General features: G+C 37.5%; 3 protein-coding genes across 3 annotated transcripts; 2 read left to right on the forward strand and 1 right to left on the reverse strand.

The window, feature by feature from the left end:
- Nucleotides 1-6,870: 6,870 nt before the first annotated feature.
- On the forward strand, nucleotides 6,871-11,918 carry LOC119986402 (flavin-containing monooxygenase FMO GS-OX-like 4). Its single transcript, XM_038830954.1, has 8 exons — nucleotides 6,871-7,468; nucleotides 8,654-8,724; nucleotides 9,434-9,586; nucleotides 9,714-9,796; nucleotides 9,910-10,045; nucleotides 10,137-10,310; nucleotides 11,078-11,335; nucleotides 11,496-11,918. The coding sequence occupies exons 1-7, from the start codon at nucleotides 6,895-6,897 to the stop codon at nucleotides 11,255-11,257; spliced, it is 1,371 nt and encodes a 456-aa protein (XP_038686882.1). The 5' UTR covers nucleotides 6,871-6,894; the 3' UTR covers nucleotides 11,258-11,335; nucleotides 11,496-11,918.
- An 835-nt stretch (nucleotides 11,919-12,753) lies between these two features.
- LOC119986407 lies at nucleotides 12,754-13,984 on the reverse strand. The gene is made up of 2 exons (XM_038830958.1): nucleotides 13,361-13,984; nucleotides 12,754-13,233 (listed from the first exon to the last, which is right to left on the reverse strand). The coding sequence occupies exons 1-2, from the start codon at nucleotides 13,694-13,696 to the stop codon at nucleotides 13,087-13,089; spliced, it is 483 nt and encodes a 160-aa protein (XP_038686886.1). The 5' UTR covers nucleotides 13,697-13,984; the 3' UTR covers nucleotides 12,754-13,086.
- A 148-nt stretch (nucleotides 13,985-14,132) lies between these two features.
- On the forward strand, nucleotides 14,133-18,769 carry LOC119986403 (flavin-containing monooxygenase FMO GS-OX-like 4). The gene is made up of 8 exons (XM_038830955.1): nucleotides 14,133-14,710; nucleotides 15,887-15,957; nucleotides 16,697-16,849; nucleotides 16,971-17,053; nucleotides 17,169-17,304; nucleotides 17,395-17,568; nucleotides 18,263-18,565; nucleotides 18,599-18,769. The coding sequence occupies exons 1-7, from the start codon at nucleotides 14,170-14,172 to the stop codon at nucleotides 18,440-18,442; spliced, it is 1,338 nt and encodes a 445-aa protein (XP_038686883.1). The 5' UTR covers nucleotides 14,133-14,169; the 3' UTR covers nucleotides 18,443-18,565; nucleotides 18,599-18,769.
- The last annotated feature ends 479 nt before the right edge of the window (nucleotides 18,770-19,248 follow it).

Raw genomic sequence — 19,248 nt, forward strand, 5'->3', positions numbered from 1 at the left:
ATTTCTTCAATAATAGGTAATGTTGTCTACCGTGTGCAAGTTCATATAAGTCGGGCATGGGCATTGAGGGCCTCAAGGTATAACCGATGGGGTCATTTTCTTTTTTTTATATGTAAGACTAACTATTTTTTTTTTCATGCCCCCAGTGATTTTCAAGTGACTTCGCCACTGGGATGCGGGAACTAGAACTCATGAATAATGACCAACTAAGTTAGAATTTAATCCATATTAAAATGTGTTTGGTGGAGGGTATTTGTAACTTATAACTTAGCTTATAAGTTCCAAAACATAATTTGTCAATTAAATGTCCCTTTGGAGTTGTTCTACAGGTCTGATTGGTTATCCTTGTATTGTAATGATATTTGTTTCAACACTTACAAATTGACAGGCATCTCAAAGCTTAGGCCGATAAATTGGTCAAATGGGTTGCTCAAGATCATTAATTAGAAGGAGAATCATTGCCACCATCTAAAAACAAAATGAAGATTTTGAGTTGAGGATGCATGGCAAATTGAGGATTCAAGGCTCGTTTTATCTACTCAGACATTAATTATACCATTGAAACCCTTTAAAGGAACTGGTAATTAGTTAGGTGAGTGATTCTCACATAACGGTATAAAATGCGGATCACCTTTTTCACTATTAATTTAAGTGAAAATGTATCTAAAGTAATGAGTCACATTGATCATTTCATTTAAAAATTAATGGTGAAAGGGTGATCCGTATTTTATGCCCTTACTTTACATTCTATTCTTACAGTGAGAATTTAGGTTAGGTGGGTACATTTCATTTCATGTTTTGTGTGTTGGAGTGTATGATGGGTTGCTTTCAAATCTGTAGCAAAATATTGTGTGGGCAACGCTCATCACTTTCACATTAAACCCAAATATACAATGGGAGAGTTGAAGTGTGAGAGGCAAGTAGGCAACTCAGGGTCATGGGCTCCACAATCCACTGCCCGTGGAATCCGCACATAAGAACGAAACTTCTCCATGGAATATCTATCGAAACAACATTGGATATTGCGTATCTTTTGTGTACCAAAATCTTTTATATATATATATATACACATTTGTCTTTTGGAATGTTTAGATTCTACAAGATTTGTCTTTGCCTAAACTGAACAGAAAAAATGTAAGAGAGAGAGCATTATATATATATATTGTAAAATATGAACCACTTTTTTCATCAATGAATCACTTAAAGGTAAAAAAGTATTTTACACCCTTAAGTGAGGTCACAGATTTAATTGTATTCATTTACTCAATGAGAAGAGGTATTGACACCCTCACAATTGGTATTTACACCCCATGTCTCTGACATAGAAGATAAAAAAAAAATTGAGATGCGTGTGTACCAACAATTTATTGAATTATTTATTTAGTCATATTATATCAATAATTTGGGGTATAGGTTTCAGAACCACTTTTAACTTATTATACTAATAATTTGGTTTAAGTGTTAAAGCCACTTGTTATAAAAATCATGGATAAATGATACATTTGGTCCTCTCTGTGGTGTGGTTTGTTACCGATCATGTTTAGACTGCACATTTTTAAAGATATACATGAGAGAAAGGTAACAACTAATAATCTTAGTACGTATTTAATCTTAAAGCTTTTAAGGAGATAGATACTACTATATTTTTTTTAACCAAAAACTCTTCTAAGACACGGTTACATTGGACTCCATCCTACATGAGAAATCTCGGGTATGTGAAATATCCCGTCCCACACGTACCACGCAATTTAAGAGCTTGGTTCATGGGGCAGCTCCAAATAAATTAGCTGGACTTGGAAAGATATTACTCTAGTTACTCTTGAGTATTCTCTGCCTGGTGTCATTATTTTCAATTGTTAAAGCACATCAAAGAGCTTGGCTTGTCATGAGGCCACATGAACAATTCTAAGTTGCCAAAAATATCTTCTTGTATAAACTACAAACACACTTTTAGGTTCGGAAATCACAAAATTTTAAGGTATATAGGGTGGAGACTAAGAGACAAAGTCAAATATACTGTCTCTGCTCTTTTGTTTTTCAATTTACTGTTTTTGTTTTTGGGTAACTACATCAATTTATGTGGATTTTTTTTGGCCTGTCTTGGTGTAGCTGTTCGGATAGATAATCGAGCTGCCCGGATAACAGGTGCACTTTTGAAGAAAATAAAAGAAATATCCCCCCAATCAACGACTTGCAATTTTTCTCGGGAAACAAACGGAGACGTGCAAGGTGATAGATTCGATTGGACAAGATAAAAACTAGGTAAAAGTTAAGTAGGCTTCAAGTCAAGACAAACGAACTTTGTCCATCCAACACGAGAGTAGGACATGAAAATCACGTGCAGATCACAAGGACTCCGCATAAACATCCACCTGGTTTTTGTTCCGTTTGTCCAAACTCCAACGTGGGAGGTCCGCTGTTGTTTGAATATATGTTGACTGTTGGGATAAAATTGGCTGATGATAAAAAAAAACCTCTAAACTTATTGGAGCGTAGCAGTGTTTGCGATCAAATCACGATCGTCGGATTCACTGACCTTTGTTGTTTTCGGCGAAGATGAGATTTTTATCCACTACAACATCTACACCATATACTCTCACACGAATTGCCCTAGTTCATACCTATACATTCAATGTGGGTCAATATAGACTATAGAGTCTTAGAATGATAGTATTTATGTACAAAACTACAAACAGTAGTAGAGTGTAGGGTAGGGTGCCCTAGAGGCGTGAGTATATACTTTCCCTTTTGGATTAGTGCTTAAATATGTGGAGATCCTTTAGAAGATAGCTAGCACACCAAGATCTTATTGTCCCTACTTTTCCCATCCACACACCCATCGATATTGCACTTCTTTGGGCATCCCCAATTTCAATGCAGAATCAATACATTCTGCTGCTAGACCATTAATTATTGAACCATCATTTTTCATAAAATAGAAGAAAAGAAATTTGAAATGGGCCTTCCTTGGTGAAGCGGGCCACAGAGCAATTCACTAGCGAGCCTGCTTTCTCACCCCGCTTCACCAAACACATCATTTTGTAAGACGGTACCGTCCTCCCAGAAAAGCTTAGGAAAAAGCCTCCGAAATAGAGCTTTCTCTAGGGCGGTTTGGTGATTGGCATGGGTCCCATGTCAAAAGATATATATATGAAAATTCTCAAGTGAGGGATCCCTCACTTTATTTAAAATAAGGGATCCATCTAACACCATTCATTATGTGTAAATGTGGTCCCCACACGTGATGGGGCCCTTGCTTAAATGGTGTTAGATGGATCCCGCACTTGAGAATCCCTCTATATATATATATATATATATATAGTGTTGGTCTCATGGCTTTTTGCATGGATCCCATGCCAAAACATGTTATTTCTATGTTTTTTAAATTTTTTTCCCTGTGGGTCCATAACTTTTGATTAAATATATTTAAATATTGTATATTTATATGATACATATTATACATATTAAATATATTTATATTAATATTAAATAGATTAATATTTATATTAAATAGATTAATTATTAAAATGAAATAAATAAAATTTAAAAAATACAAACAACATATATTTTACAGAACTTAACTGCTAACAACAGTTAACATCCTCTACCAAACATCTCACAGTTTATTTCATAGTTTTAAGCTCAGTTTTTTTCTCACATCTTAACGGCTAGCGTGGAAAATCAACACAACCGCTCTACCAAACACACACATCGTTAATTATATGAAGAGATGACAAACAATGGCAAATGGGTTGGTCATATATTTATGCTAGCAATTAATTAAATATTCTTTCATTGTACAACCACTAGACCGTTGTTAGAGCATCTGCATCAGTTTCTCTTAACAGATTCCCTAAAATACAGACAAAATGTCACTTTCCCCTATTTTACAGATTCCCTATCCAATCAACACTGCATCAGATTACCTATCATATTCTCTATTGCATTAAAATAATATTTATTTCTCTTTCATTTATTTATTCGATTCATATAAATTACTTCTATTTAAAATAATAAATTAATTACATTTAAAACAGTATATTAATTAAACTAATAAATTAATGTTATTAAAAATTAGAGAAAAAAATTGAGGAGAGAGAAAGAAGAGAGAGAAAAAGTGAGGAGAGACATAGGAGAGAGAAAAGAGTGAAAAAGTGAGGAGAGGAGAGAGAAAGAGATGAGTGATGAGAGAGAAAGAAGAGAGAGAAAGAAAGGAGTGAGGAGAGAGAGAGGAGAGAGTGAGGAGTGAGAAAGAAGAGAGAGAAAGAGGAGAGAGAAAGAAGAGAGAGAGAGAGAGAAAGTGAGGAGAGAGAAAGGAGTCAAAATGTGAGGAGAGGATAGAGAAATAGAGGAGAGAGAAAGAAGAGAGGGAAAGAAAAGAGTGAGGAGAGAGAAAAAGTGAGGAGAGAGTGAGGAGAGAGAAAGAGTGAGGAGAGAGAGAGGAGTGAGAAAGAGAGGAGTGAAGAGAGAGAGGAGGGAAAAAATGAGGAGAGAAGAGAGAGGAGAGAGTAAAGTAGTAAAAAAATGTTATTATATGTTAATGATGGAGTGGCGCATGATAAAGACACCTTAATTTACTACAAACCTTAATTTACAACATATCTTAATTAATTTTTGAAAATGCTAAGGATTTCAGTATTTTTTTTCTTAATGATCCTAAATGTTGAGATGAACGCACATCATTCATGTAAATTTGTGTGATCACACGATCCACACGAAATCGTGTGTGTCCATCACAACATTTGAGACAAAAAAACACTGAGATCCATAAGACAGTTACTTAATTTTCTACTAGCAAGCATGTAGTTAATCTCATGGAGATGAATGCAAATATCAAACGCTATGATTAATGGACCTACCACTTAATTAAGCAATCACCAATGGTTAAGAAGTAAGAAACACATGATGGTGTCTAAGTATATGTGTATATATACATGTATACCTTGGATGGATTTAGTATTCATAAAATTAATCATCTCTCTTAAAGGAAGTTAATGATGAAACTTAGACTATGATGATAAGGGAATTCTAAACATATAGCCCTAGATAATAGATCCTTCAAACACATTTTAAGAGTATCCAAAGACTTAAAAGTAAAATCAAAAAGAAATTTGTTCTTCTTCAAAGATCCGTCATGGAAAAGCACTTTAATTTTGACAACAATCACTGGGCCTGAACTTAAAAAAAAAAAACAATAGGGCTTTGTCTATCCAAAACCTGGGCCAAGCCCGAGTTTGGTTTGTATATACAGAGCTGATGCGATCGGCCATGTTTGTCTACGAATAAAACTGAAAAGAAAAAGTGTAACAGCCCCATTGCACTAGTAATACCTTTTTCACTTTGGGCCAGTCCATACTGACTCGTACGACTTTGTCTTTCCAGATTCAACATCAGTTCATACTAATTTGAGCGGAAAAAACGTTCAAGTAACTGAGAAAGCCTTGATCCACTGGATTGACAGTGCTATGTGATCATGGCTCACAGGTCTGGGGCGGTAAATGGGTCGACGGTCGAAATGGTCCAACCCTAGCCATGCACGAGGACATGCATACTCCTAGGGGGAGGATTGATGTGAATCCCACATTGAAAGATGATGGATTTGGAGTCGAGCTTATAAGGGAGGACAAACCTGCTATTGTAAACCTGTGTTTTCAATAAATAGTTAAACCCAAATTTGTGATGCTAGACTTGGACCCCCATCCCGTGTGCCGGGTATTCATCATTGGTGCTTTCATTGAGAGTGCGCTTGTCTGCGTGCAGGCTCATGGGCTGATACTATCGTAGGTGGGCCTATCCTAAAGTCCATCCCTTGTCTAGTTGGGTTAGTAGACATTGGGCCAAATCCATTGTGGGGCGGGTTGGAAAAGAGAAAAAGACATAAAAAAGAAAGAAAGAAAAAAATCGTTCAAGTAACTGAAAAAACCCTGATCCACTGGATTGACAAGGCTATGTGATCCTGACTCAGGTCTGGGGCAGTAAATGGGCCGACGGTTGAAATGGTCCAACTCTAGCCATGCACGAGCTACAAACCATCTCCATCTTGAAATGTATTTAGGCTTTGATGCGAACCACCCAATGCCTCATTAGCTTCTACATAACTATTCTCGCACCATGCTTGTCTTGTAACCACACATATTCAGAGTTCTGATTTCAACCCAACCTGTTCATTCTCATCCTCACCACTCTTGTAGTCAAGGTTTTCACAAAGACTTATTGAGTGCCTTGACAGAGACGAATTAGAACAAGAAAGCACACCCTTCATTGTCATGTGACAATTTATTTCACAGCTTATAAATTCTACCAAACGTATCATTAAGTTTGATTGAATCGAACAAAATTAGAATAAAGATATATGTTTAAACTTGGATCGTTAGATCTGTGCATAAAAATCACTTATTTGACACAGTGTAAGTTGAGGTTTATAAATTAGATTTTATGCTAGAAGTTACCATTTATCATTTATATTTATGTTTATTTCTAAATTTTCAAACTTGATATTTCAAAACGAATAAAATTTAAAATAATTTTGAGCCATTAGTCATTAGATATTGAGATTTGTAAAAATAAAATATCAACTACAGATTTTTCACACATTAGTAATTAGTTGTTTTCCCCTTTAATTTGGTTTTGATAAGACAATGAGCATCCTTAAAACCGACGTCAACACGTGGCTGAAATATAGGGTAGGATTAGACTCTGAATTTACAGTTCTGCTTCTACTGGGGGCTGAAATGTTTTTGCTGAAATTACCTAAATACATCTCAAATCATTCAAGCTTAAATCTCAGCCACCAGATGAAATGTATGGCTGACATTTAATGAATTTCGGGTAATTTCAGCAAAAACATTTCAGCCCACTATCCCGTCTTTATATAAAATCAACTGGCCAACCTCAATGCTCAGGGGGAGATCATTACTGACATCACAAATGTCAATGTCGTCAATAACCATTCCCCGGCACGTGGCTGTCATCGGAGCTGGTGCGGGTGGCCTTGTGGCTGCTCGCGAGCTCCGTCGTGAGGGACACAAGGTCGTTGTCTTCGAGAAAAGTGATCAAATTGGCGGTACCTGGGTGTACAATCCTCGAGTGGAACCGGACCTTCTGGGCGTTGACCCGAAGCGTCTCGTCGTCCACTCCAGCCTCTACAGCTCCCTTCGTACTAACCTCCCTAGAGAGGTGATGGGTTATCAGGATTATCCGTTTTTGAGCCGAGAAGGCAAAGACAGAGATCCGAGGAGATTCCCGGGTCACAAGGAGGTGTTGATGTATCTGAAGGATTTTGCGGGTGAATTCAGGATTGAAGAGATGGTGAGGTTTGAGTCTGAAGTGGTGAACGTGAAATTAGAGGAGAATGGTAGAGAGTGGAGGGTGAAGTCCAACAGGAGGGGCGATGTTGACGATGAGAATTTTGATGCTGTTGTTGTCTGCAATGGACACTACACTGAGCCTCGGATTGCGGAAATTCCCGGTAATTATTTTCGCAGTTATTGACCTTTTGCTTTCTCATTTTATCTTGACTTTTTACTAGAAGTTTGATACTTGAACAGTGCATATAACAATGATTTTTTTTTTATTTTTTAAGTTCTAAGTAGTTATAAATGAAAATTGGCTACTATTGTGTGTTTGATGGGAGAATTATATGAGATAATAATTTAAGTTGTATGATTTTATAGGGGCATTTATTGATTAGAATTTGTGGTGCTAACTTCCATCATCTAGTTTTCTGGGGATCATGATTTATTCGTATAAATGCTACGAAATTCAGGAGTAAAAATCAGAGGATTATAAGGTGGAATCATAATCACATTAATAATTGAATTGGAATGCTGGTCCTCTTATGGTTTTGTGTCAAATTTAAATAGGGTGCTTGAATTGAAGGCCGGATTCCTCAACCTGATAACTCCTGTTGCACCGTGGTTTGGTTGGTAATAAAATCGTGTTTAAGTAGTCTTGGTTGATGAGATTTTATTTAAACTATAAATGCCGGTTTCATGCAATTGTGCTTTCTTTGAATTGTCATATTTGTCTATTCCTTAACTAAGAGTGCTATTTAAAGCCTACGGGCAGAAATGTGAACATGACAATTACTATAGTGTGTTTGCTTTGACATGAAACTGGAAGGCTTGTGAGTTTTTGGCTTTTTGTATTGCTTGTGTCCTAGTACTCTGGAAGAGAACCTTTATGCCTTTGTTGTAGTCATGTGGTAGTTTAAGGATCTGTAAGGTGGTCTGACTTTTGAGCATTCTAAATACTAGTACTATGGTTGTCTTAGGAATTACACAAGATATTTTGTTCAAACTATAAATGCCAGTGTCCCGTGATTGTGCTTTCTTTGAGTTGTCTTATTTATCTATTCCTGAACTGAGAGTTATTTAAAGCCTATGGGCAGAAATGTCAACATGACAATTAGTACAGTTTATGTGTTTTGACATGTAACTGGAGGGCTTGTCAGTTTCTAGCTTCTTGTATTGCTTCTGTTCATATTCTGGAGGAGAAACTTTATGCCTTTGATGTAATCATTTTGTAACTTAAGCATCTAAAAGGTAGTCTGAATTTTTAGCATCCTAATTACTAAAACCATCGTTGTATTAGGAATTACAAAAATTATTTTATACAAAATATCTTACTATATTTGTTACCACGCTTTCTTCAGGCATAAAGTCATGGCCAGGAAAACAAATTCACAGCCACAACTATCGTATTCCTGAGCCCTTTCAAGATCAAGTGCGTTCCAATTGGTACTTTTGCCTTGTCTTGTCATAAATCTGTATGTCATTTACGTGAATTTTTGAAAGAACTTACTGTTGCCGCATAACATCCTACTTGGGACCGTTACACAAGTTAGTTTCATGTTTCATAATGGATCGAACTTACTCTTATTTCTGAGGAGTGCAAGGTGCATCAGTTGCACCATCTGCGTCATTGTGGCACAGTCGACGTGATAAGACGATATAATGGTCTTAATTTTTCAGAATTATCGTCTGTATGACACTATGTGTGCCCTCTTTTCTGTTTTTCAGTGCTTTTAACATTAAATTATAGAAAAAAATCTCTCGTAGAAACCAGAGTGTTGTGAAATGGTTCTTCCAAGTCTTTGGGGAAAGGATTGTACTTAAAAGATTTGCACTATTTGTGTCATTGAGGCTTGGTGAAACTGTGGTAGTGATAAGAAGATAGAACTGTTGCACTTAGTGTGCCTTTACTCTTGTGGCATGTGCAAAACTTTTATGAGATAATCATTCTCATGGAAAGTTGCAGTTGGAAATCAGCGTATTAAATTTTGAATATATCGATCTGGATTATTCTCTCTATGAATTCTAGAAGCATTAGCTATTTGTATCTCTCTCGCTCTGTCATGAGTTTGTGAACCTTCGTTATTTGTTTTCCGAGAATTCAGCATGTCTTTATCTAAACACTTTCCTTTTATGGTCAGGTTGTAATTTTGATAGGAAGTGCCGCAAGTGCTACTGATATATCCAGGGAGATAGCTGGGGTTGCTAAAGAGGTCCATATTGCATCTAGATCCGCTGCTGACAAAACATGTGAAAGGCTGCCTGGATATGATAATATGTGGCTTCATTCCATGGTAAAAATACATACTCATGATAGTATGATTTGCTTGATGCTTTTACAAAAGGAGTGAAGGACTTGTTTGACCCTGATTCCAGTGGATGGCTTTATCTAAACTCTTTGTATTTATGAAAATAATGCAGATAGAAAACGCCCATGAAGATGGTACTGTGGTTTTCCAGGATGGGAGTGTCATCTTTGCTGATGTTATTCTACATTGCACTGGGTATCTTCCAGTAACCTTGCTTTCTTTACAAATGAATTTTCTTACACACTCTGAATGTGAAATCCAGAAAAGGGTGAGACTGAATGTTAATTACAATTGACTTGCTCTTAAAGGTACCATTATGACTTCCCATTTCTTGAAACCAATGGCATCGTGACAGTGGATGACAATCGTGTGGGACCGCTGTACAAGCATGTTTTTCCTCCACGCTTGGCCCCATGGCTTTGCTTTGTTGGATTACCATGGAAGGTTCAGCTTTAGTTATCTCCAGTGTGTCCGTGGTTTGGTTGGATATTTGATTTTTAATAGTGAAATTGTTCTTCTCTCTGTGGCTTGCCAGGTTGTTCCATTCATATTGTTTGAATTTCAATGCAAGTGGATTGCTGGTGTTTTGTCCGGTCAAATTAAGCTTCCATCCCAAGAAGAGATGGCGGAAGAGATTAAAGCCTTCTACTCTGAACTTGAAGCTTCTGGCGTGCCAAAGCGATACACCCATGACATGGGGGATTATCAGGTGAGCTTTCTGTATGGTGGACAGATTAGCTGTATGGCTATTTCTGTGCTAATTTTTTTAGCTTCTCTTGGAAGCATCACCATCATCATCTGAGCCTTTATCCCAAATGTTATGGGTCGGCTACATGAATTTATGAGAAAATCAAAGGGAATCCACTACGTGTATTCTTTTCCTCTTTTCATTTCTATTTAGGATCATATTTTTATCAACTCCTATGAAACCCATATATTTTCTTATTACTTCAAGCCATGACGTTTTAGGTCTTTTTCCTCGCTTTCTACTATCTCCTATACAAGTTCTTTTGATTCTCCTCACCATCGCACATTCGCACCACTCTCTCTTCATTGTACATGCCCATACATTCTTAAACAGTTTTCTCGCAACTTATCTGCAATTGGTTCTACTCCTACCTTAGATATAGTAATCTCATTTCTTATCTTATCTTCAGTCGTGTGGCCACACCTCTAACGAAGCATTCGTATTTCTGATACATGCATTTTTTCATGGCATGTACGTTGTAAATAAAAGTTCATTAGTCATTAGCTCTATTGTTTCTGTGCTTGTAAAGTGGTATTGTTTAGGTTCTGCAGATGAATGGCAAGGCTTCCTGGTTAGGGCAGTTGAATTCCATCCCTGGTTGGATGTTAAACAGTATTTTGTTATGGTTCTGTGATTAGTGCTGCTATGTTGCTTTTACTCTGTGAACAACAATGTATGTTGATCATGCATGCATTTCTATTACTAAAGCTTTGGATTATGTTTTGCAGTTTGAGTACGACAATTGGCTTGCTTCTCAATGTGGTTGTTCAGGCGTCGAAGAATGGAGAAAACAAATGTACTATGAAAGTAGCAAGCGGAAGCGCGCTCAACCAGAGACATACCGCGATGAATGGGAAGATCATGACCTGATCTTGCAAGCCCATCAGGACTTCCTCAAATACACCTGAATACTGCAACTCACAGTTGCACTCTTTGATTGAAGACCACAAATAAACAACCCATTTGACCATCTCAAAACTCAAAAGGTATCAACTCTGGTTTTTCTTTGTAAGCATGTTTACTCTTGTTATTATAACTTGTCGTTACCGAAAGATTGATCGTGTTCCAATTTTGTCACTGAATGTTTAAACATTTTATGTTAGTAACTTAAACTTGAAATTTGTTCCATTTTGATAACTCATGCAGAATAATTTTCCGGTTTGGGTCAGTCCATATGCTTATGTGGCGGGTTGACTGTTAGTTAGTCGGCCAAATTAGACGACGTGGCAAACGAAGTCGCTGATGTGGCTGACGGCGCTGAGGTGGTAAAACACCTCTTCACAAACCCTAGTTCTTCATCATCTCTCAGATTCGCGCCATCTCCCTGCTCTCGCCCGCAACACCATCTCCCGTACATAATTTATGTGTGTTATGAACGACAAATCATCGTTTAATGACCTTTGTAATATTAAAGAACTACATAAGTGCTCGCGTCATGATTCTATGTGATGTTATTCATAGGTAATGGACTAATATTTATATTTTCTATATGGGAGAGAAATTAATGGAGATATGTAATAGGAATGTTACTATGTCAAGTTTGTGATATAATTTGTGTTTGTGTTTGTGTTTGTGTTTGTGGGAAAGGAAAGGAGATGTAAGAGAGTTAGGGAGAAGAGTAGCCAGAAGATAGACAAGAATAGAGGAGAAAGTTTCTTTCATTCGAGTTAATAATCCATTCATCCATTATATATATAAATTCTCACATAACGGTTAATGTAAGGGTATAAAATATTATTGATTTGAAACATGTGGGACCCAAAACAGTGAACCCCATTTATCATCTCATTCATCCACACCATTAAAATGTAACATTTATTTTACATATCTTAACAGTTAACAGTTTGGGGATGATAATCTTATTAGTCAATTGAAGAAGGGTTTATGTTCATGGAATCACTTATGTTATTAAGATCAAATGGATGATATCTTAGAGGACACTTTGTGAGGTTAAAATTTGAGGAAAATTGGTTTCAAAGCATGTATTTTGATGAAGCTATATAAGTTTACAATGGGAAAGTAGTATAGCGGTTTTTTTAATAAAAATTTATAAATTTATCCACTAAAAATCGACTATTCTGTCAATTATATTCATGTCAAAAAAACCGATTACGAACACCCCTAGACAGGACACTTGATAAAAGAGCATTTTATAGTTCGAATCAAGTCCCTCTCTCTTCTCTCTTTTGTCTCTCTAACATCTACTCCCCTCTCTCTCTTTTAGTTCGAATCAAGTCTTCCTCCTTCTCCGTTCTTTTTTTTTTGGGAATTCTTTGGTTCGTTTTTTCCCCGAATATGCACTTTTGGATATATTACAGAAGATATGGTTGTGTTGTAAATTTGGTATATTTTGACAACAGTTTGTATAAAGGAGATGAGAAGTTAGAGAATAAGGAGATGAGAGTTGAAAGAACAATTTGAATTCACTGAATAGAAAACCATCACATACAAGAAGTCTGTAAAGAAATATGTATACACAGTAAAAGATGTAACGGTCATAAAAACATATAGCCGTTAGAGACAGCTGGACTGGCTATGGGCCAAAGACAAAGAACACAATTCATGGGCCGAGTTGCCCAAGGCAGGCAAAGGAAAGACCCAAACTAAGACTGCTGTATTGGACCACAAGATGAAAAGCCCAAGAGGATGTTGAGCCCAGACAAGAAGGAGAGTTAAGGTTCATCTTCTCCTTCGATTACAGAAATCTCAGGCCTCAGGGTTGTTTCTTGCATCAGTTTCAACATGTGTTATAGGTGATCAGTTGTGTTTCCGAGGTGTACTCCAACCACGTGGATTTCGAAGCTCGATATGTAGGTACATGAATCGGAATGCTGCTCTGCATCAAGTGCTGGCAAAATCTTCTCCGACCACGTCGATACACTGTCTGCATCATGAATCGAAATGCTATCGGTTGTGCTCTGTGGGTTGCATCAGCGGCTCCGAAGAGTGACAAAAATAAAAATAAAAATAATGAAAGAGGAATGCCGAAGAGAAAATGAAGAAGAGCGTACTCGCGGCCGGCGGGAGGAGCGAATGGAAAACGGTGTAGTCACTGGATAGGGCTTCAAATGAGGGAGGCAAAACCTCCCCTTCCACCTCAGCAATCGGCGGGCTTGGCAGCATCCTCGGTCTGCAAACAGGGGATACCAACTCCGACCGAAATCTCTACATCTTTTGATTTTCAACAATATATTAGGTGCATGAACCGCAGAAGCAGAAGAAGCTGCCTCAGAGTCTAGAATTTGCTTTGAATTTCGACCGTTCGATGAGTTGTGCTTGGCTTTGATCGTGCGGTTCACATGTCTTGTGCAGCTCCAATTTGTCTTTTGTGCAGGTCTCGCCAACATCGCCTAGTACTTTTTTGGTTCATTGAATCTTCGATTTCGCTTTCGATTTTGTCTCTCCCCAGTCTCGTCGGGCAGATGCATGAATCTTCAGATCCCTTCCACCACAAAAATTGGGCAAGCAGCGGACTGCGATGGCCATAGGGAGGGCAGATGCCGAAAATCCCAACTCGCCACCAAATCGCCCCAATTCTTCCAAGTCGCGACTGTAGAAAACCCACGAACTCGTGCGGATAGGACGCCGTTCCTTCCAACTTTAGAAGGAGAAGTAATAGAATATATAAATAATAGATAAATAAAATTTCTCTATTTTATAGGGAATAGTGAAATTTCCCTGTCATTGATTATTATTCAACACGTGCTGAAATTTAGAAAATCTAGATACAGTTCCACCTACCCTACCCCCATTCTTTATTATAGAGTATATATATTCACTAACTGGCCAACCTCAATGTTCAGTGGAGATCAAACTTGCAATGACAATCTCGTCAATAACCACCTCCAGGCACGTGGCGGTTATCGGAGCAGGTGCTGGTGGCCTTGTGGCTGCTCGCGAGCTAGGTCGTGAGGGTCACAAGGTCGTTGTCTTTGAGAAAGGTGATCAAATTGGGGGGACCTGGGTGTACAATCCTCGAGTGGAAACTGACCTTCTGGGCGTTGACCCGAACCGTCCCATCGTCCACTCCAGCCTCTACAGCTCCCTTCGTACTAATCTCCCTAGAGAGTCGATGGGTTATCAGGATTATCCGTTTGTGAGCCGAGAAGGCAAAGACAGAGATCCGAGGAGGTACCCCGGTCACAAGGAGGTGTTGATGTATCTGAAGGATTTTGCGGGTGAATTCAAGATTGAAGAGATGGTGAGGTTTGAGACTGAAGTGGTGAATGTGAAATTAGAGGAGAATGGTAGACAGTGGAGGGTGAAGTCCAAAAAGAGGGGCGATGTTAACGATGAGACTTTCGATGCTGTCGTTGTCTGCAATGGACACTACACGCAGCCTCGGATTGCAGAAATTCCCGGTAATTATTTTCGCAGTCATTGAGCTTTTGCTTTCTCGTTTTATCTTGACTTTTTGTTAGAAGTTTGATACTTGAATTGTGCATATAGCAAGGAAGTTTTTTGAGTTTTTAAAGTTCCAAGTATTTATAAATGAAAATTGGCTACTATTGTTTGTTTAATGGGAGAATTATGTGAGATAATAACTAAGTCGTATCGTTGTATAGAAGAAATATATACCTGCCTGCCATCTACACCAGAATAAATGGAGTTTTCCGAAAAAACCTGCTAGGGCATCTATTGATTAGAATTTGTGGTGCTAACTTCAATTATATAGTTTTCTGGGGATTATGATTTATTCATATAAATGCTACGAAATTCAGGAGTGCAAGTAACAGAATTATCTGGTGGACTCATCGTCACATTAGTAATTGAATTGGAATGCTGGTCCTTTTATGGTTTTGTGTCAAATTTAAATGAGAAGCTTGAATTGAAGGCTGGAATCCTCAACCTCATAAATCCGGTTGCACAATGATTTCTGTGGTAATAAAATCATTTTTGAGTAGTCTTGGTTGATAAAAACTATAAATGCCAGTGTACTGTGATTGTGCTTTCTTTGAATTGTCATATCTGTCTATTCCTTAACTAAGAGTGTTATTTAAAGCCTATGGGCAGAAATATCAACATGACAATTACTATAGTGTGTTTGTTTTGACATGAAATTGGAAGGCTTGTGAGTTTTTAGCTTGTTTTATTACTTGTTTCCTCTTATTCTGGAGGAGAACCTTTATGCCTTTGTTGTAATTCGTGTGGTTGCTTAAGGATCTAAAAGGTGGTATGAATTTTGAGCATTCTAAATACTAAATGCTAGTGTCCTGCGACTGCGCTTTCTTTGAGTTGTCTTATTTGTCTATTCCTGAACTTAGTGCTACTTAAAGCCTATCTGCAGACATGTAAACATGACAATTAGTATAGTGTGTGTTTTGACATGTAACGGGAGGGCTTGTCAGTTTCGCTTCTTCTATTGCTTGTGTTCATATTCTGGAGGAGAAACTATAATTATGCCTTTGTTGTAATCATGTTGTAGCTTAAGGATCTTAAAGGTACTTTGAATTTTGAGCATCCTAATCAATAATACCGTGATTGTACTAAGAATTACACAAAGTTTCTTACTATATTTTTTACCACGCTTTCTTCAGGCATAAAGTCATGGCCAGGAAAGCAAATTCACAGCCACAACTATCGTATTCCTGAGCCCTTTCAGGATCAAGTGCGTTTCAATTGATACTTTTACCTTATCTCGTCATAAATCTGTATGTCATTTGTGTGTAATTGTTACAAGAACTTACTGTTGCTGCATAACATCCTACTGGGGACAGTTACGCAAGTTGGTTTCATGTTGCAAATTTCTTATATGTTTCATAATGGATCGAACCTTAATCTTCAAATCTGACGAGTACAAGGTGCACCGGTTGCACCATTTGCGTCATTGATGCACAGTAGAGGTGATAAGATCATAAGATGATATAATGGTCGTAATTTTTCTGAATTATCTTGTTTATATGCCACTTTGTTTTCCCTCTTTGCTACTTTCCAGTGCTTTTATCACTTAAGTTATTTTATAGAAGAAAATCTCTCATAGAAATCACAATGTTATGAAATGTTTGTTCTCTAAGTCTTTGGGGAAAGGATTGTACTTGAGATATTTGCACTATTTGTGTCATTGAGGCTTGGTGAAAGTATGGAATTGATTAGAAGATAGAACTGTTGCACTTAGAGGGCTTACTTGTGTGGCATGTACAAAACTTTAATGAGATAATAATTCTTGTGGAAAGTTGCAGTTGGAAATCAATATATGAAGATTTTCAATATATCCATCTGGATTATGCTCTGTATGAATTCTAGAAGCATTAGCTCTCTCTCTCTCTCTCATGAGTTTGTGAACCTTCTTTATTTGTTTTCCGAGAATTCAGCATGTCTTTATCTAAACACTTTTCTTCCGTGGACAGGTTGTAATTTTAATAGGTAGTGCCGCAAGTGCTGTTGATATATCCAGGGAGATAGCCGGGGTTGCTAAAGAGGTCCACATTGCATCTAGATCAGCTGCTGACAAAACGTGTGAAAGGGTCCCCGGATATGATAATATGTGGCTTCATTCCATGGTAAAAATACTTACTCATGATAGTATTATTTGTTCTGATGCCTTTACAGAAGGACTTGTTTGACCCTGGTTCCAGTAGATGGCTTGATCTAAACTCCTTGTATTTTGTGAAAATAATGCAGATGGAAAGCACCCATGAAGATGGTACCGTGGTTTTCCAGGATGGGAATGTCATCTCTGCTGATATTATTCTATATTGCACTGGGTATATTCCAATAACCTTGTTTTTCTTTAGGAATGAATTTTCTTTCAGATTCGGAATGTAAAATCCAGAAAAAGGTGAGACTGAACTAACAATTACAATAGACTTGCTCTTAAAGGTACAAGCATGACTTCCTATTTCTTGAAACCAATGGAATCGTGACAGTGGATGACAGTCGTGTGGGACCTTTGTACAAGCATATTTTTCCTCCACTCTTGGCCCCATGGCTTTGCTTCATCGGATTACCATGGAAGGTTCAACTTTAGTTATCTCCAGTGTGCCCCTGGTTTGATTGTATATTTGATTTTTTAATGGTGAAATTGTTTCTCTCCATGGCTTGCCAGGTTATTCCATTCATATTGTTCGAATTTCAATGCAAGTGGATTGCTGGTGTTTTGTCTGGTCGAATTAAGCTTCCATCCCAAGAAGAGATGATGGAAGAGATTAAAGCCTTCTACTCTGAACTTGAAGCTTCTGATGTGCCAAAGCGATACACTCATAACATGGCAGATTCTCAGGTGAGCTTTCTGTATGGTGGACAGGTTTTAGCTGTATGGCTATTTCTGTGCTTATTTTATTAGTCATCTGAGCCTTTATCCCAAAAGTTTGGGGTGGCAACACTAGTTTATGAGAAAATCAAAGGGAATCCAATTCCACATTTCCACTACGTGTATTCGCTTGTGCCAGTCATTTCTGTTCAGATTCATACTCTCACCAACTCTTATTGAATCTATGTCATTTCTTACTATTTCAAGCCATGTCTTTTTAGTCTGCTATCTCTACGTTGTACATGCCCATACCATTTTGAATGGGTTCTCACAACTTATCTTCTATTGGTGCTACTCCTACCTTAGATCAAATAATCTTATTTTTTATCCTATCTTTTCTTATGTGGCCACACATCCAAGGAAACATTTGCATTTCTACTACATGCATTTTTTTCCTAGCATGTATGTTGTAAATAAAAGGTTATTCCTGTTTCTCTATTAATGTTAGAATTGAAAAATGACCTATGGTGTAAATAAAAGAGGGGTTACAATTCTTTTAGCTAGAATTGGCTACACTTCCTCCCAAAATTGTGTTAAATCATGGTTTAAAGTGTGTTATTGAGTATTTTCAGTGCTCATAATGTTATAATATGCTTCGTGAACAACAATGTAGCTTGACCATGCATGCATTTCTATTACTAAAGCTTTGAGTAATATTTTGCAGTATGAGTACGTCAACTGGCTTGCTTCTCAATGCGGTTGTTCAGGCTTCGAAGAATGGAGAAAACAAATGTTCTGTGAATCTTTGAAGCAGAGGATCGCTCACCCAGAGACATACCGCGACGAATGGGAAGATCATGACTTGATCTTGCAAGCCCATCAGGACTTCCTCAAATACACCTGAATACTGCAACTCACAGTTGCAGTTCTTGATTGATGACCACAAATAAACACAACCCATTTGACCATTCCTACAAACAAGGAAGGGTATCATAAATTTCCTTTTGATCTTCTCAAAACTCCATAGGTATTTACTCTTGTTCTTCTCAAAACTCCATAGGTATTTACTCTTGTTCTTCTTGTAAGCTTGTTTACCAATTCTTTCCTGATAACATGTATTCTGGATCTGCTTATGCCTTCAATTGAGGCTTTACCAATTCAAGCCAAACAGAAATGTGGAAGTGCATTGTAGTGAATATTTATGTGAGATAATCATGGCATGATTGTGCAATATCATGTCTAATAGGTTGACCTAAACCGCCTGTCCCAACATAATTAGGCTCAATCGTCGTCAAATTATAAGTTCATAACCCTAGTCTATTCCCCTTCCCCTTAGAACAGATCTACTAATTCTTTGATTCAAGTTTAGTAAGAGAGATCTTGAACTAAGAAATAGATTCTAGACCCTAAAAAAGGGTATGTGAGCGATTTCCTAATCGGTTTCATTGATATTCCTAGTATAGGGATTGATACGAATATCTCACATTGCTTAGATAGGAGACTTGTGATTTATTGATAAGGAGGACAAATGACTTCCTCAATCAATCAATAAGTTTTCTAGGTAGTGACCAATTGGTCTATTGAGCTTATTGGTTACAACCAATCTATATGGGATAGTAATTGGGTTTGTGTGATTGATTAATGAATGTATGAGCCTGTTGGGTGTATATATAGGTGTGCACATAGCCTCCTTCTTGACAGGGTTTAGAG

Source organism: Tripterygium wilfordii, chromosome 20 (genome assembly GCF_013401445.1).
Source record: "Tripterygium wilfordii isolate XIE 37 chromosome 20, ASM1340144v1, whole genome shotgun sequence".
Taxonomy (NCBI): Eukaryota; Viridiplantae; Streptophyta; class Magnoliopsida; order Celastrales; family Celastraceae; genus Tripterygium; species Tripterygium wilfordii.

What these genes read in the sequence shown, in the direction of transcription:
- LOC119986403 (XM_038830955.1), top strand. Translation starts at nt 14,170, where the DNA reads ATGACAATCTCGTCAATAACCACCTCCAGGCACGTGGCGGTTATCGGA. An exon ending in CTGAGCCCTTTCAGGATCAA is followed by an intron (nt 15,958 to 16,696) that starts GTGCGTTTCAAT and finishes TTCCGTGGACAG; the next exon opens with GTTGTAATTTTAATAGGTAG. An exon ending in ATATGTGGCTTCATTCCATG is followed by an intron (nt 16,850 to 16,970) that starts GTAAAAATACTT and finishes AAAATAATGCAG; the next exon opens with ATGGAAAGCACCCATGAAGA.
- LOC119986407 (XM_038830958.1), bottom strand. Translation starts at nt 13,696, where the DNA reads ATGTTGGCGAGACCTGCACAAAAGACAAATTGGAGCTGCACAAGACAT. An exon ending in GCTCCTCCCGCCGGCCGCGA is followed by an intron (nt 13,234 to 13,360) that starts GTACGCTCTTCT and finishes TTCATGATGCAG; the next exon opens with ACAGTGTATCGACGTGGTCG.
- LOC119986402 (XM_038830954.1), top strand. Translation starts at nt 6,895, where the DNA reads ATGCTCAGGGGGAGATCATTACTGACATCACAAATGTCAATGTCGTCA. An exon ending in TCGGATTGCGGAAATTCCCG is followed by an intron (nt 7,469 to 8,653) that starts GTAATTATTTTC and finishes CGCTTTCTTCAG; the next exon opens with GCATAAAGTCATGGCCAGGA. An exon ending in TTGTTGGATTACCATGGAAG is followed by an intron (nt 10,046 to 10,136) that starts GTTCAGCTTTAG and finishes GTGGCTTGCCAG; the next exon opens with GTTGTTCCATTCATATTGTT.